Source organism: Gymnoscopelus braueri (assembly GCF_963280865.1).
Source record: "Gymnoscopelus braueri genome assembly, chromosome: 19".
Taxonomy (NCBI): Eukaryota; Metazoa; Chordata; class Actinopteri; order Myctophiformes; family Myctophidae; genus Gymnoscopelus; species Gymnoscopelus braueri.
In genome coordinates, this window is record NC_137621.1 from 36,164,806 (window position 1) to 36,181,190 (window position 16,385).

Genomic DNA, 16,385 nt, shown 5'->3' on the forward strand with positions numbered 1-16,385 from the left:
CGTACTTCTATTTTCACTTACAAAGTCTATCAGCATTGTGAAATGCTGGACACATCTGTTATGTTTATTGTTCATAATCTCGTTCCACACCGCTTTGGTCTCTCTTATGTCAAAGCAGACCGCATCACAATTGCGGTCTGACTTGTGGCTAGGCCTATATGTTACACTGGCTAGTGGATGAGCGCATCATGTGAGAACAATGTGCGTGTGTGTATGCACATGTTTGTGTGTTAGCTACATGTCTAGGCAGGTTGCCCAGGCAGGTTGATTCATGGGCAGGTCAGTCTAGTTGTCAGTATGCAGGGAGAGATGCACCTTCTGCGAAATGACCTGGCTTCAACAGCTACATAACATCCATGAGGGATTTATTTTTTAGCGTACTGCTTCTACTCTACTGGTATCATACTTGGATCCAGATTGTGCTTTGAACTTAATGTCAGAACTCATTCATTAACATTAAAGCTGAATAAGCATAACTTATTTTAGTGAATAAAATGTATGGTAGAGTTCATCCAATATAACTAACACAACTGCAGTGGTTGGAGATGCTCTCCCTGCTCTTCTGTTGAGAACCGTAGATCCTGTGTTCAAGTAGGACCACTACTGACTGACAAGAGGTATTACATGAAACTCAAATGGAAATAATCCGCCTTCACAAACATGCTCTCCATTATAGCTCTCCGTTTAGGTGTTCGGGTCTTGGGTAGGACATGAAAGTTACTGATTGCAGCTTTGTATACATTAAACAGCACAATATTCCGCTACAAATGTTCTTTGTCTGATGGAGCATCTCGCAGAAAGCCTGTGTGTTATGACAGAGTGCTTATCTGCTAACTAACACAACAATTAGACTAGTCATACAATCTCTAGTTCTGTCAAATCTGGACTACTGTCCTGTTATCTGGTCTAGTGCATCAAAGCAAGAACTTAGTAAACTTCAGCTTGCTCAGAACAGAGCGGCAAGACTAGCACTTCACTGCTCTGTTAGGAGTAGTGTAGATGCTATGCATGCCAGGCTGTCATGGAGGAGGGTGGATGAAAGACTGGCATGCAGCCTTATTCTGTTTTTAAAGAATGTGTATTCCTCACAGAAACCCTTTAGTTTGTTTTTACAGCTATTACCTGCAAATGAAAGACATGGTTATAATACTAGACAGGCATCAAGTGGTCACTTTATTTTACCTCTGCCCAGAATCAATGCACTTAAGAAAACAGTAATGTACAGAGCCATGGCATACTGGAATGTGCTCCCCCCATATTTGACTCTAACAAGAAATACATTTGGTTTCAAAAAGAAACTTAAGGAAGCAATAATCAAAAAGGAAATTAGATTAGATTAGGTTATTATTTTTGGTATTTTCGGACAGACAAACCTGTTTTGTTTTTAATTTAATTTAATTTTGTATTGTTAATATAAATGATGTTCTCCAAGTTTGTGTTTTTGTTCACTAACATTGATTATGTTGTACTGCATTTTATGATTTGTATTGTGATGATTTTGCTTGGACCCCAGGAAGAATAGTCTCCACTAAGGTGTAGACTAATGGGGATCCTTAATAAACAAACAAACAAACAAACAAACACTGGTTGAGAAACACTGAAGGGGGTGTTCACATATCTGAACGGAACCCAGGTCACATCCATAGTCTAAATGTAGCCTCGCTTTAAAGTTCTATGTTACAAAATGAAATTGTTTGAGATACAGGAAGGCTCTTGGTCTGAACCAGGTGTGAGTCATTGCTTTGATGAAGCCCTGTTCTCCCACCAGTGCAGATGGAGACATAGCGTGGTGTGCTGGAGAGCACAGGAATGCAGCCTGACAGAAACCAGACAGACAGAGACATGGAGAAAGAGAGAGAAATACTGGGGGAGTTTGTGACGGACATAAAGACAGACCGAGGAAAACAGAGAGAGATTAATGTCCATTTTATAAACTTTCAGGTTGATAAAGGCAAGGTGTGATTCCCGAAAGTGTCTCATATCCTAAATTGTGTGTCTGTCTGTTTTGGCCACACTGTCAGGGTTGAACGTTGCTGTTATATCCATTCCGCTATAATAGGGACAGAAATGCTGTCATCTCCCTGGTTAGACAACATGACAGCAACATGCCCAATTACAAATTGTGTTTGTGTGTATTGTGGTAAGGACTTTTTCACTGTATGTCTTCATAGTTGACACACACACACACACACACACACACACACACACACACACACACACACACCACCTACCGCACACAGCTGATCTGAGCTCAGACTGAGAAAATATAAATTACTTTACTTATTTGTTTAGTTAACTAGTTAACTTAAATCTACTTTATTGAGAGTATCATCTTTTTTGTATTCACTGTATCTTACAATGTACTGTAATATGATCTTTTTCATCCACTGCAATTTGAGATATTAATTCTCTGTAGTTTGACATTTTAATCCATTGTGATAGGACATTTTGATCCACTGTTATGTCATTTTAATCCACTGTGCTTTGAGATTTTAATCCACTGTAACATTACAGCATAATTATGCTCCCTTGTGTACCGAAACTAATAATGTTAATTAATTATAAAGAGGGCTCGCCTCTTCGTTGCGTTCCTCCAACAAGCCATGTAAGGCAGAGAGGTGTGGTAGAAATTTCATATTAGGACGAATCTGGTTCCACATGTGTGAACAATTGCAGGTATGCTTGGTTTATTTCAAAATAAGGTCTGCCAGTCTAATTTGAAGGACTGTTTTGTTGTCTGCATTTGTTAGCTGAAGTGTACAGTAAATCCTAATGTTTACTACACCAGAACAGATTACATTTGTTCAGTTCTGCTGGCTACAGACTGCAATATTAGTCATTCAGACGTTTGGGTGGGCGGGAACTCATTTCGGGTGTTTGCTCCCTGCGAGATGATGTGACTACCCAAACTAGTTTGGCTACTATGATGTTGGTCAGACGTTCTGCATAGTTTCCGCATTCAGCCCAGATTGAAGTTGGTGACCATTCATAAACACAACCTATCGCTAGAAAGGGGAAAACCTCCATACCTCCGTCACAAATTCCCCACAGTGCGTTCCAGCTGTGCTGGCTGTAGTGTGCACACTACTTGGCTTGAGCGACTCGACTAGTAGCCACCAACGGCGCAAGCCGTGGTGGGCGGGGTCTGGCTCGAAACAAACTGACGTGGGTTTTCCTGGTGTAGTATGCAGCTACATTACAGCCCCAAAATGTAATTGTTCATAGCTATGTACCGTGAGAGAAAGGGCAGCCACTGAACCAGGCAGCTTTTATTGTCCTACTTGTCTGAAGTAGACGTTGGGCCGTTAGTTCAGCAAGGGACAATGTCGACATGGGTGAAAAACTAGCAGAGGAAGCACCGTCTTAATGTGTCCTCACTGAAATTAAATTGACTCCCATCAATCAAATACCATCCTGTTCTCATTATGGCTCACAGATGATTATGTACTGCAGGTTGGCCATCCACTGCCAAACAATGTCTTGTTGATGTGTGTGGACTGGAGGTTCTCCCTTCTGCTGCCAAGCATTTACCTCTAATCTCCTCCCATTATGTAAAGGGTGAGAGAGAGAGTGAGCCATTGAGGAGTCCAGTCCAAGAAGATGAGAATAATGTGTCTTAGGAACTGGCAGGACTTTATATAACCAGTCTTACTAAGCAGAATATCTCACTAGCAGCTGGGACAGGGGGGGTGCGGGTGGGGGGCTTACTGGAGGATTTTAGGTTAAAGGAGTAGTTCACCCAAATAATTACTTATTTTCTATCAATTACTCACCCCATGAAGCCTTGAACTCATGGAGATGTTTTAGTTTTTGTAGCATTCCTAAGCCAATAATCTGATGACCGGGTCATCGGTCAATAGGAGACAATTTGGAGACACTTTGAGTCTCTGTCATCAAATTATTGGCTTAGGAATGCGACAAAAACACGAATCTCCATGAATTCAAGGCTTCATGGGGTGTGTAATTGATAGGAAATAAGTCATTTCTTGGGTGAAGTAGGATAGGGTAGTTGGGTAAGTGATATTTCTTTGGTTAAAACAAAAGGCTAAAGCACTATATTCTGACAGTAATTGCTATAGAGTGTTTGTTCAGTCACAGGGGTCTCCCCACCTCTCTAGCTCTTTAATAAACAGAAAATAAAAAATGTCAGCCAATCAGGAGAGGGTACCCATTTATCAGCTTCATTTTTATAGTGTTCCAGTTCCAATTTTGTCTACTCGTTTATTTTTATGTTTTTTCATAAATTAATGCCCTACTTCATGATACTGCTGTGTCACTCAAAATTAGCAAAATAGCTGATCTACAAACTCAAAACGTGTCACGATGACTCGTTTTGAGTTTGTAGATCTGCAGTTTTTTCTATTTTTGAATTTAAATGCTGAAAAGTAACTGCTCTGTCATACTGTAAGCACTGGCGTTTCGGAGTTACTGCGCACGCGCAACCACTGGCTATGAGCTCTGTTGTCACGGTTACGGTCCCCGCAGGCTATAGGAACTGTAGCCTGTAGAATAGATGGACTTTACTTCGGGAATACTACAGTACACACACACACACACACACACACACACACACACACACACACACACACACACACACACACACACACACACAACAGCACAGACAGACCTGGCTCACACCAAAAAAGTTATAAAGGACTTTGATTTAGGAGCCGTATGCACAGAAAGCGTTTTATGAGCGGAGGAGCGCTTTGGATATCCATAGTGCGGGCAGAGCCGGGCACAGAGCGTTTATTCACACGCGCAATGTTTGAATGAATGTTGTGTTATTAGCACAAATAGCTTAGCTTAAACAATGTAAACATGAACATCTCACAGTTGTGGTAACAACTCAATATCAGGTAAATGACCGGGTTGTTGCTACACAGCCATGATCAAATGGGCACCCTAGTTATTATTAAAGTAGCCTAACTGAATGTTCATTCTGTGTACATGCATTTCTCATTTTGGGTTCGGTATGGGGGTCATCTTAACTGTATTTATGACTAACCGTTAATTAACCGAATAATACGTAGATTGCAAAACAAAATATTTTAGTAACATCCCTAGTCTAGAGCAGGCCGCTTTATTAATTATTTCTTTTCTTTTGTGTTAATTTATGATCTATTACTACTAGCAGTAGAAAGGCACTATTAATAGAAGGAGATATATTGTTTTAGGGAATTGTTCTTTACCATTATTATCAAGGTACCTGTTTCCCATCATGTCTCTGTTTGATTCTGTTTGTGTTTTCTACCTCCATGGTTTCCATAGCAGCAGCAGAGGTGGGTGTGTACTGTATCTGGACAGCTGTGTCCTTTACTGCCAGCCAGACTGTGTGTCTGTCTGTGAAAAGATGAAATCCTCCTCCTCACCTCTCCTCCTCCCACTGACTGGTTAGTCAGCATTATGTACTATATTTATATAGGATTTCACACATGCAGTCTTAAGTAAAACAATAGTACATAACAGATCCTCGCAATTGCTGATGGGCAGCAGTGGCTCGGCAGGTAGAGCGGCCTTCCCCGGTCCCTGGTTCGACCCGTGGCTCCTCTAGGCTTCATGTTGAAGTATCCCTGAGCAAGACTTTGAACCCCAAAGGCTTGATTTATTCTTGGTTGCACGTGGGTGTCGTGCACCAAAAAGTGCTGATCTACAAGCTCACAACAGACACATTGCACTGCTCCGCTGTATGCTCATCTGAGCAGCGCACTGCTGGGTAAATGCAGAAAATCAATTTCCCCTCGGACATCAGTAAATACCCTTTATCATAAAACCTCAGTATGGATGAATAGGTTGTGTGTGTCTATCTTGCATCAAATTAGACTCGTACACAGTATTGTGTATCTACATCTATGGTTGCGTATTTGTGTGTACTTGTTAAATGTCTCTGCAGGCCAACTAGATGCCAAAAACTAAGTGCTATTGACATAATTATTAATTGATTTTATTAACTAACTCTTTGTCTCCGCCAGGCCGAAGGGGTGGCCAAGACTATGTTTTCGCGTCCGTCCGTTTATCTGTCTATGTACAGCTAATCTCCGGCACCGTTCAATGTGAAACTGTGCACACACACTCCCTAGAGGCCAGAGCAGAACTTTTGCCCCAAATCTTTCACATCGGCCAGTTATAGCGCCACCAGGAGGCAGATTTTTGCAAAACATATTTTTATGTATTACTCCTACAGATGTTGTCCAAACATCACACAAAAATCGGTACACATTATCTCTATAGTCATGTAATCAAGACGTATCTGTCTGATTTTTCATATTCCATCCTGGCTTCCAAAGTTGGCAGGAGTGGCACGTTTAAAAAAAAATGCCTCAATTAGAGACACTGTTGTTACTGCAGAGATGGAATTAACACACTGTAACACAGTCTCTTTTAAGGGATTGTGGGTTATATGGCTACAGTTGCTTCACTCTTACACAAGGGCGCTGCGGAATGCTCTCTTCTGGTTGGCTGAGAGGCAGATGGTGACGGTGCTATATGTGGGCGTTCTCCCATTCGCCTCCATCAATCAGCAGCTCAAGAGGGGAGTGACCTTTGACCCTTTCACAGCATGGTGTGTGTAGTCAGGGAGAGAGGCTTGGTCTGTCACCTACAACACAACCAAATGGGGCATTTATTTTCCTGGAACTTTCATGATCATTCTAACTTTATTCTTGTACTTTTTTTTGAACTGTGTGTAATATATATTGGTTCTAGGTAGTTAAAGTTAGATAAAATGCTCAGTTCTAACAGTAGACCCACCGCACATCAAAGAGCGTCAGCTGTCATCAGCAGTATAGTTTCAGTGTAGGATGTATGAGAGTCTAAAGTTGAAGCGCAGTAAAAGCCCTGATGAAAATAAGCGATCATGTGAGCCTTCTGTAAAGAGATGGCCTGGTATAGCCTCCAGGCTATCCTGCTGCCCCAAATGACCGTCCTGAAAGCCTGCAAAGAAAGGGAGAAAGGGGGGCATTTGAAGCCTGCATAGAAAAATGCAGTCTGTTCTCTCTCCTCTCCAACAGCTGTGAGGCTGTTAGACTTTTAAATTCTTTATCTGGAAGCAAAAAGAGTTGCAGGCAAGTCTTTATCTGGAAGCAAAATGGGTTGCAGGCAAATGTTCCAGTGGGCCACCACAGAAAAAACACACAAAATATGTTTTCATGAAGCAACATTCCAAGTTATCTATTTACTCTCTAAAACCCTCAAGTACTAATGATGACACCGCACCATGATACTGTGCTCATGCTATGACTATTATCACTTCTATTACTACATATACTATTCGAGTTGTTCTACTACTACTACTGTGACTGCTACTGATAAATATTACTATCGCATTTCCCTACATTAGTGATGCTGCCCAAAGTGAATTATATTGTTTTTTTTCTAGAACTTGGTACTTTTAAACATATACCGGCTTACCGAGCAGGATTTTCCAGCTTGAAGTAGCACACATAGATGTATAAAGATAAATTCCGTAACTCGATCATTATTTATTGGTAGTCTGTGGCAGTTTTTTATGTCTGCAGAGACGATATGTAAAACAAGCATATCAGATTTGAAACTAATAATTTGGTGATACATTTGGTGGCTTATTTACTTTCCCACCAGTGCATTTTATTTTGGACAGAGATGATTGCCACAGTTGGAAGAGATTGTAAAATGAGATTCAGGTCGATTTTGGCTGGGATTCTACTTTAGTGTGCCAAAATAAATACATAAATCTGGGGTTTGCTTTCCCCATGTTGGCAGGAATTTAGAGGATGGGGATGAAGAGTGACTCCGATGCAGGCTTATTTCTGTTGTTGCTAGTTGCGTTCACAAGCGTGAGAATGCTACTCGGTATAACATTAAGTCACTGAAGTAAAACCGTTTCTACTACGATGATAATGAGAGAAGGCATACTGGAGGATGTACCACATTAGTGGATTTGAGAAATCTTCTTTCACTAAAATGTTTGTTTTAGTCAGTGGTAATAACCTTCAGCTAGCAGCATCCCAGGCCTAACAGGTCCCTGGTCAGACATCTAGAAGGACAAGGTGAATAATACATTAGTTTGCGGAAGAATGGACCAACAGCTATACCAGCTGTCCCGAGGCCCGGGATGCAGAGCCACTAGTTTAAGTCACTGGAAGTCAATGGAGTTTTATTATTGTCATAAAGCTAAACCACCCCCAACCCAGATGTAACATATCACCACAGTGTTAAAATTCGCTGTTGCCTTGTAGTCAATAGACGCATTATGAAATGTCACAGCTCAGAAGACATCCCCTCTGAAATGCATGAATGGAGGGATGAAAACAGAGGGCAGCAGAGAGGAGAAAGAAACGGAAGGGAGGAGTGGAGATGATTCTAGTGGGAGGAGACTGTGATGGACAGAACAGAGGAAAAGAGAAGAGATGTAAAGAGTAGTGAGGACAGGGGAGGCGCGATTAGGGAAGATGACTGGGGAGAGGAGATGAGTTGCAAAGAGAGTGGAGGAGGAGCGGAAGGCTGGCAGGGAGCCTGCGGGGTGGATTTTAATGCTCTGTGGCTGAGGAAGATGAGTGCAAAGAGCTGGTTTTAGCCTTATGCAGGGTAAATGAGGACATACCTTCAACTCTCCCGGTCTCCTTCTCTTCTCAGTCTCAGCATCTCTTCCTCTGTAACCTTCTTTTCCTCTTGTATTACCTCTTATTCTCTATCATGACCCTCTTCTCCTGTCAGTCCTCTATTCTCTTCAGTCAGTTGCTCCCTTGTCTCCACTTAAGTGCTCATTCTCCAGTGAGGACAGAAAGTTAGCAAAAGCTGGTCAACCGGTCACACTGGTCAACAGGTGTGTCAAAATTGGCCCAAAATGATGTCTGATTATGACTTACATTTCAAACCATTCAAACGTATATTATTAATGTCCATAAGAGGGCAATCCAAATAGTGAATTCAACAAGTGATGAGATATAACTACTTGTTATAGGTATATTCATCCTGACATGAATGTTTATTTTAAAAGAGGTTTAAATAAAAGCCCAGGCTATTACAGTATATAGAATGGACATTTGGGGCTTTTTAGATGGCTCCGAGTGCAAATCACTCTTGTGGTCGAATAGGGTTGTGAACTCTCTGCCATCATTACCACACGGATCACTCGTTCAGCTTGACCTACATTTTCATTTTCAATCAATTAAAGTGACATTGTGACTCCTCTCCATGCATTCAGTGCAGCTGCCCAGGGCTACATGAAAACTCGCCAGGCAGACAGCTGTGGCGGTGCTGATTTTTCTTTCTTTTTCCCCCTCACAAGTGAATATTCATTTTCAGAATAAAATGTTGATTTTTACATTTTGATTATATAATCAAATTTGGAATGTTCGTTGATAGCCCTGTCCTACTGGTCAGTGTTTGGTTGTGGCTTCTCTACCAGACACTTGGATAGCACACCAACAAATGTCGTTTCTCTTCTAAATACAATTTTGTGTGTGAAATATAAAAGTGGCTGATACAGTTAGTTTTTGTAGGTAATCTCTGGTCTGCGGTATTCGCTATATTTTTTAAGCAAACATTTGTAACTAAAATCTTTGCTTCTGGGGGGTTCCCTGGAACAAAATATCTTTTATCAGTGGTTCAAAAACTTGTCAAATCATGTCAAGGACCTACCAAAATGATGTATTTGGCCACGGACCCCCCCATCTCTAAATATTTTGTTTCAGGCACCCCCAGACACAAAGACTTTAGTTAAAAATGTCAGAGTTGCACCCACAAATGTTCAAGAAAAAAAGTAGCCAAAGTATAAAATAATGGTTATAGCTAAAATCTATAATGACACAGATGTGTTCCCGGTCTTGGGTTAACAAGAACTTTTAGCCCGTGACCCAAAAGAGAAATCTGATGTCTCCCCGGGACCCAAACTAGTGAAAATAGCCGATATGCAAGCCTGCGTCGCTCAAGTTACATTTGTGGAATTTATTGAATTAATTACATTTTATTTATTTTATCTACTATTTTGTATTTATTTTTATTTTTTTAATCTTTTGAAATTAAAAAAGGAAACTAAGAAAAGGGGGATATTTACTTGCGACCCACAAAAATCGGTCCGTGACCCACAATTGGATCCCGACCCACTGTTTGGGAAACGGTGCTCTACATCTTCTATTTCTCTCTACCTCTTCTGTTTATCTCTTTCTCTCTTTCTCCCTTTTCTTTGTCTTCAGTCACTTCTAGTGTCTGTTTGGCCAACATCTCCCCTCAGCTCACCCTCCCACCCCTCCTATGCACCCCCTCCCCCCAGGGGTAACCTGATCTGTGAGGTGTCTCTTTACACTGTTGCAGCCCCGCTCGCTCCAAACAAGCCGTAAAGAAAGGGCAGAACCTGGGCCCACACAAACTTTCATCTTCCCTCCGTGCGCTCCAACTGAACCGGGCCAAAAAAACAGTGACTATTTTTCTTTTCCCTGTTTTCCTATCTGTGGAGTCTGCAGCGCAACAAGAAACCTAATTGAGTGAGTGACAGAGTGCATGTATGTTTGTTTGCTATTGCCAGCTAGCGCAAGGGGGCACAGAGTTATAGTTAGCCCCCTTCACTGTCAAAGGCCTTCTGTAGCTAGCTAGCTAGCCTGGTCTGTGCGGCTGGTATGTGTGCGTGAGCAGTGAGCACCCAGTGGAAAGGTACATATGCATGTATATAAATGGACTGGAGACTGTAAGGTAAGACATGTTCTGTACAAGGCCAAGGAACGAATAGGAGGGAGAATGGAAAGTTTAGTGAAAGTAGTGGATGGTCAGAGGAGTCAGAGGAGTGTCAGAGGAATGCTGTTAGTTCTGTAGAAGTGTTGATGTCACCATTGACGGGAATGAATTGGGACTGCTTTTGTTAAGACAACTAGATGAGTTTGTTTTTGTCTGTTGTTTATTCTGAGTTACTTGCATGCCCGCACACACACACACACACACACACACACACACACACACACACACACACACACACACACACACACACACACACACACACACACACACAGTGAGAGAGCAAGTCAACTGTTGACACACAGACCTTGCCAGTGTGTATTACATAATGTGAATGCAGCAGGTGAATTGTGTGGTGAGGTTAAGAGGACAGGTGTGGTGTCTCTGTGTTGTGTGTGTTGTTTTAGCAGCTGGAGGAATGTCTGCTATGCTAGTGAGGAGCCAGGACTCTCACCTGGTCCAGGGAACACACAGCCTTTGTCTGGCTCGACCCACATTACCAGTTAAAGACTCTGGAGTATGCTAAACACAGATTGATTTTCAAGGAGTTAACACGAAGACACCAGAAAAACTAGGTGAACAATTGTGTGTGTTGAGTAGAAATGTTTCAGTGTAGCATGGTTGGGTATTGTGTAGTGTAGGACCTTGTAAAGTCACTGATATAGTGTGATAGACCCCATTGGTTTAAACTCACTCGCTTCTTGAAATGCCCCGCTGTGTGCTCTCCACGTGGCAACACCTGGTGGTGCTGGTGAACAGTTTGCCATTCAAGTCTGGCTGAAGTCAAACTGCTGAATTTGAAAATTAGACTGTATTAAGTTGTCATTAGTTATGTCAACAATAATTAGACATAAACATTTACTATTAGTACAGGACATTTGTTAACTGTCATTTTGATCTCATTATGTATATCTTGGTGCAGCAGGGGAGAGAGTGTATCTCTGTGGACTGTTTGTTTAGATTTAGCCACTTTGGCCATATAGAATCATCAGTACCAATTACAAACACTATTCTTAAATGTATATTTAAGTGTCGGTTTACGGATAAAGAACTTGGCATTGGAGTCATGAGTGTGCAGCATCTCCCTTCAAGCTCTTGCTGCTGATCTATTTCATAGCCAGTACCTCGCCAATTAATATAGGTGTGCATTTCCATGCTTTATGTTACCACCCTGCCTAGGCTGCTAGCTGGCATCATGATGTAACAACTGCTGTTGGCAGCGGCCCGATCCAGCCATCCCTTAGCGGAGAGGGAGCTTACTCCAAATACAAGGAAGATTAAACTACCCCTTCCATTCTAATAACCGCTTAAAACAATGTTGTGCATTCCATGAGGAGTAACCTTTGCAACATATTTGTATGTAGGCTGCCTTCTTCTTTGCATTTCACACATTCAGTTCTGAGTCGGACTAGATGTCCCAATTGCTCCAAAGTTGACTTTACGTTGGCAGAGATGTCTGCAATCGTAAATGCACAATGTCATTTACCATCAGCACAGCCCTATTCACTGGAAGACAATAACTTGTCTTCTGCTGACACACAGTTCCACAACATCTCTCTGATTGTGATTCCATTTCAAATAAACTTACAAGCAAGACTGAGAGAGAACACTGTTGTTTCAGACCTGCGGATTGGGCCTTTAACTCACTACTGTACTGAATGTGACGGAGGGTGGAGTGTCATAATATTGTGTAGCTACTGTACCAAGGAGCAAAGTTTACCCTGGGAGATTAGAGATGTTAATGACTGACAGTCACAGCAGCCTGTCATCCTGCTATAGAACGCACGCACGCACACACACAAGGATAGACTGGATCTCGGTCACCCACGCGCGCGTTTGTGTTTGAGAGTATGCATGTATTGTCAACCAGCCATTCAATAAGGAAGTGTGTGTGTGTACTTGTGCAGTCAAGCAGGCATGCCTGTGTGATTTTCTCCATTTGACTCACATGACTCCTCACTACTCACTAGCTTATTCTCCCATTGTTTCCCAGTTCACTGAAAGTCAATTTAAAACCACACCGTCTGTCTTGTCTGTCTTTATTCCTCTGTCTGTCTGTCTGTCTGCCCTTCCGTCCTTCCTTCCTTCCATCTCTCTCACTGTCCTTGTTTGTCTCCATAGTCTGACCAGTCTGTACAGTCTGTATCGACTCAGCTATAATACTTTATGTAATGTTTAACTTCATCCTACCATAGAGAGGCAAAGCACTGACTGCTACATAACTAGACTCAATCAATAGAGAATTGGTCATACATGCATATCCTCCAGTTAACAGTTAACTGCGTTAAAAGCAGAGATTTGAATAAGAAGGTAGGTAGGTGTTATCATATTTTGCTGCTGTGTTCCAGTTCTCCCACGCAGATAAAAAACACTGTTAGTCACACATAAAGCTATGTGACATCTTAGCAGAGGTGTATGGGGTGGAGGGCGGGGGCATAGCCACAAATGGAGATGGTTTCCATTAAAACTAAAGTGGACAGTTTACATTTAAACCATGCAGACCATTGGAAAAAGATGGAGACTGTTCACATTGAACCTATGGATGGAGACAGTTTCCATTCAAGCCTTCCTGTTTACCCCTCGGAGGCTGCCCAGTTCGGTTTATTGCTCTGCATTCTGCCTTGGCATTGTCGTGTGTGTGTGGGTGTGTGTGTGTGTGTGTGTGTTGACCTGTCAAAATGACATTTGAATATTCTTTTTAAAAAGCCACCTAGGATCTATCATCCATCGAATTTCGAATACATATTATTTTTAATATAAAATATTGTATGCAGCAAAAGTTAATTCAAAGACGAAAGTCTTTCTTTCTCACTATGCTCTGGACACTTGGTGCTGAGAAGCGCGCTCTCTTGTTAGATCAAATGAAGGATTCATACTTGTATACTCATACTTATCTTATATAGCCTCATTCAGTAGCTACTACTGTAATGGTTTAGATACCAGCTTAGACACACATGCTCCGGGAAATTATAAACAAAATAATCTATCAGATTTTTGTTTAAATAAAACTAAGGTACATGGAGAAATATGACAAGAAGGAAGTTTTACCGCGCGGGACAATCCAAACATAGTTTTACCGATATTTTGGTCGAGTCTGGTTATAAACTGTCTGCCATCACTACCAAATGGATCGGCCGTTTCAGCTTGACCTATCATTGTCAATCAATGAAAGTGACGACGTGTGATTAAGCATGTGTATATTTAGTACAGCGCTGCCTTTCTACCATAGAAAGTCTGGTTACTCTGTGTGTCTGCGGTGTTGAGTCTTTGTGTTTACAGCAAGGTAGCGGTGTACCTTCATTACGACGGTGTCCCTTCATTACGACGGTGTCCCTTGGCAAACACAGCCGATCTACAAGCCCACTACGTGTTGCATTCGTGACGCGTTGGCTTGTAGATCGTTTGGCGTGCGACTAAGTATAAACAAAGTTTACCTCGAAGTTGCTTGCTTGTTGTGTAAGGGTCGTTTCAGACGGGGAGCGGCTGACGCATCTATGTAATTCATTTTCAATGAGAGGCGGGCGATTTATTTGGGACGCGCAGAGAAGTTGAAGGGCGGTGAGGCGAGCGGGCGTGGTCCCGTGAAATTTTCGTGCTCGTTTTTGCATACACGTGCGGGCGGCAACAGCTGGATTGCGGTCCTCCCGCTACGTACAGGAGGACAAAACAACTATGATCTCGGCGCAATCCCCGCTGATCCGAGCGGCAACGGCCACGTCCACCGCTCCCCGTCTGTAACAACACTAACATTACAGCCGGGTTTTTAGAGTCAAACCTTCTTTTATTTTATTGTATTTGAATGTGGAATATTCGTTGACGGCTCTAGTGTGTGTGCGTCTGTTCGTGAATGTAATCTGTTGGGATGTGGATGATTAACCAAAATATTATGATGCTTTTTCTTCCGATATTGCCTCACATTTCACTTGCATGCTTGTCAACACAACGACGTGACTTTGCAATGAAGCAAGTCATGAATGGCTGTCTGTCTCTTTTGGTATCTCTGTTGGATGCTTCATCTTCTGTGCATTGTTCATTTGTTCATTTTGGTAGGCCAACTTGGCGTCACACGCGTTGCATTTGACTTGTGTATATTCAATCTTTTGTCCCCCCTCTCTTTGCTTAGAGAGAGAGAGAGAGAGAGAGCGAAAGCGAGATGTGCAGTGCCCCCTCCTCGTCACTGAGTTTAAATTTTATCAGCAGCCAGTGGTGGGAACGAACAATAAATCAATGGCCATTTACTATACTGTAGTATTAGCCTATATTTTTTATTGTAGCTAAACCATTCATTTAAAAAATTGAAAATAATATGTAAATGCAATTTAGAGACTGGCACGAAAATTCAACCATTCTTGCACATCCCTAGTAATCTGCCTGCGCTGCTTGCAAGGTGTGTGTGTGCGCCGTTTGTGATGATGTGAACCACGTGTGTGTGTGTGTGTTGTGTGTACATAAAGCACATAACCGCTTCCATACTGACCTTCAAGCTCTGGCAGCGTTGCGGTCCAGTCACCTGTCTGGCCCATCTGTTGGAACCGTAACCCAAGACTACACATATACACACGCACACAGACAGCTTTTTACAGAGCTGGGGTTTTCCCCTTACACAGGCAAACTGGCAGCATGGCTGACTGTGTGTATACTGTATGTGTGTGGGTGTTAATTTAACTCTGAGCGTACAAATGTAACCAAATGGACCCGACTGATCAATTTGATTACATTATTACACTCTTGAAGTTACAAATCAATAAATGAACCCACTAAAAGCGGGAAAGCATTTGTGTCATTTTAGGCTATTCAAAAATGGCTATTCAAAAATGGCTATAAAGTGGCTATTCAAAAATAGCAGATATACAAGCTCACAGCGCGTCACTTCGTGCCGCGCTGCGAGCTTGTACATCTGCTATTTTTGATTTATTTCTTTTTATCTTGAAAGTGTCTTTGAATTGTGAATTACGAAACAGTTTCAGAACTACCAATTTTAGAAGGCATTTGTAGAATCCGCCTCAGGTCTAAATTAACGCTGAGGATTTTACAGTATATATATGTATGTATCTGTGCATCAGACACACAAACACATCTCCCCGTCACCCTACACCTACGTAAGTCCATGCTTCCCTTCCAAGACATGTCTTTCCAGTGAAAGCGCCACGACGCTCGTTGCAGAGCAGTTTTATCTAAGAATAGTCTTGAACGGTCTTAACGCAGATTCCACACACATAGTATGTACAGGCTAGTTTTGACTTCCACTGAGATGTTTTAACTCATGCAGGTTAGGCCTGTTCCAATTATTACCATAATCGTCTGATCGCAATTATTTGAGATAGTTATCGTCGTAATTGTTTCCATGTTGAAAGGTTTTCATACATTTTGAAAATATAAAAAAGCAGCAATAGCAGATCTAAGATGAGCTATTTCCGCTATTTGTAAAAAAATAAATAAAAGTATATTACGTTATTTGTCATATCTGCCCCGTGCAATTTTTGTTTACAAAAAGAAAAACAGAAATATAATTTTTGTTCATATGTTCCCATGTTCAATGCCAAAAAAACACTGAAATCCTTAATCTCAATTATTTGTTTGACAATTAATCGTCAAGTAAAATGTCATAATCGTGACATCCATAATGCAGGTTAATATATCAACAACAACATTGTGGTGTTGCTCTGTGTAGACGATCC

The 16,385-nt window shown here is 41.7% G+C and overlaps 1 protein-coding gene across 9 annotated transcripts in view; it reads left to right on the forward strand.

Annotated features, from left to right (window-relative positions):
* The window catches only part of ppp2r5eb (protein phosphatase 2, regulatory subunit B', epsilon isoform b), a 48,997-nt gene that overhangs the window by 12,774 nt on the left and 19,838 nt on the right, over positions 1-16,385 (forward strand). Inside the window, exon 1 of one of the 9 annotated variants that reach the window (XM_080414811.1) lies at positions 5,284-5,393. The exons of 7 other annotated variants lie outside the window; for them this stretch is intronic. In XM_080414811.1, the coding sequence (XP_080270937.1) occupies positions 5,354-5,393 (40 nt within the window). In that variant the 5' untranslated portion in view covers positions 5,284-5,353. Of the gene's footprint in view, positions 1-5,283; positions 5,394-10,326; positions 10,464-16,385 lie in introns of those variants that run through there. One more of the 9 variants, XM_080414812.1, reaches the window with a different exon arrangement.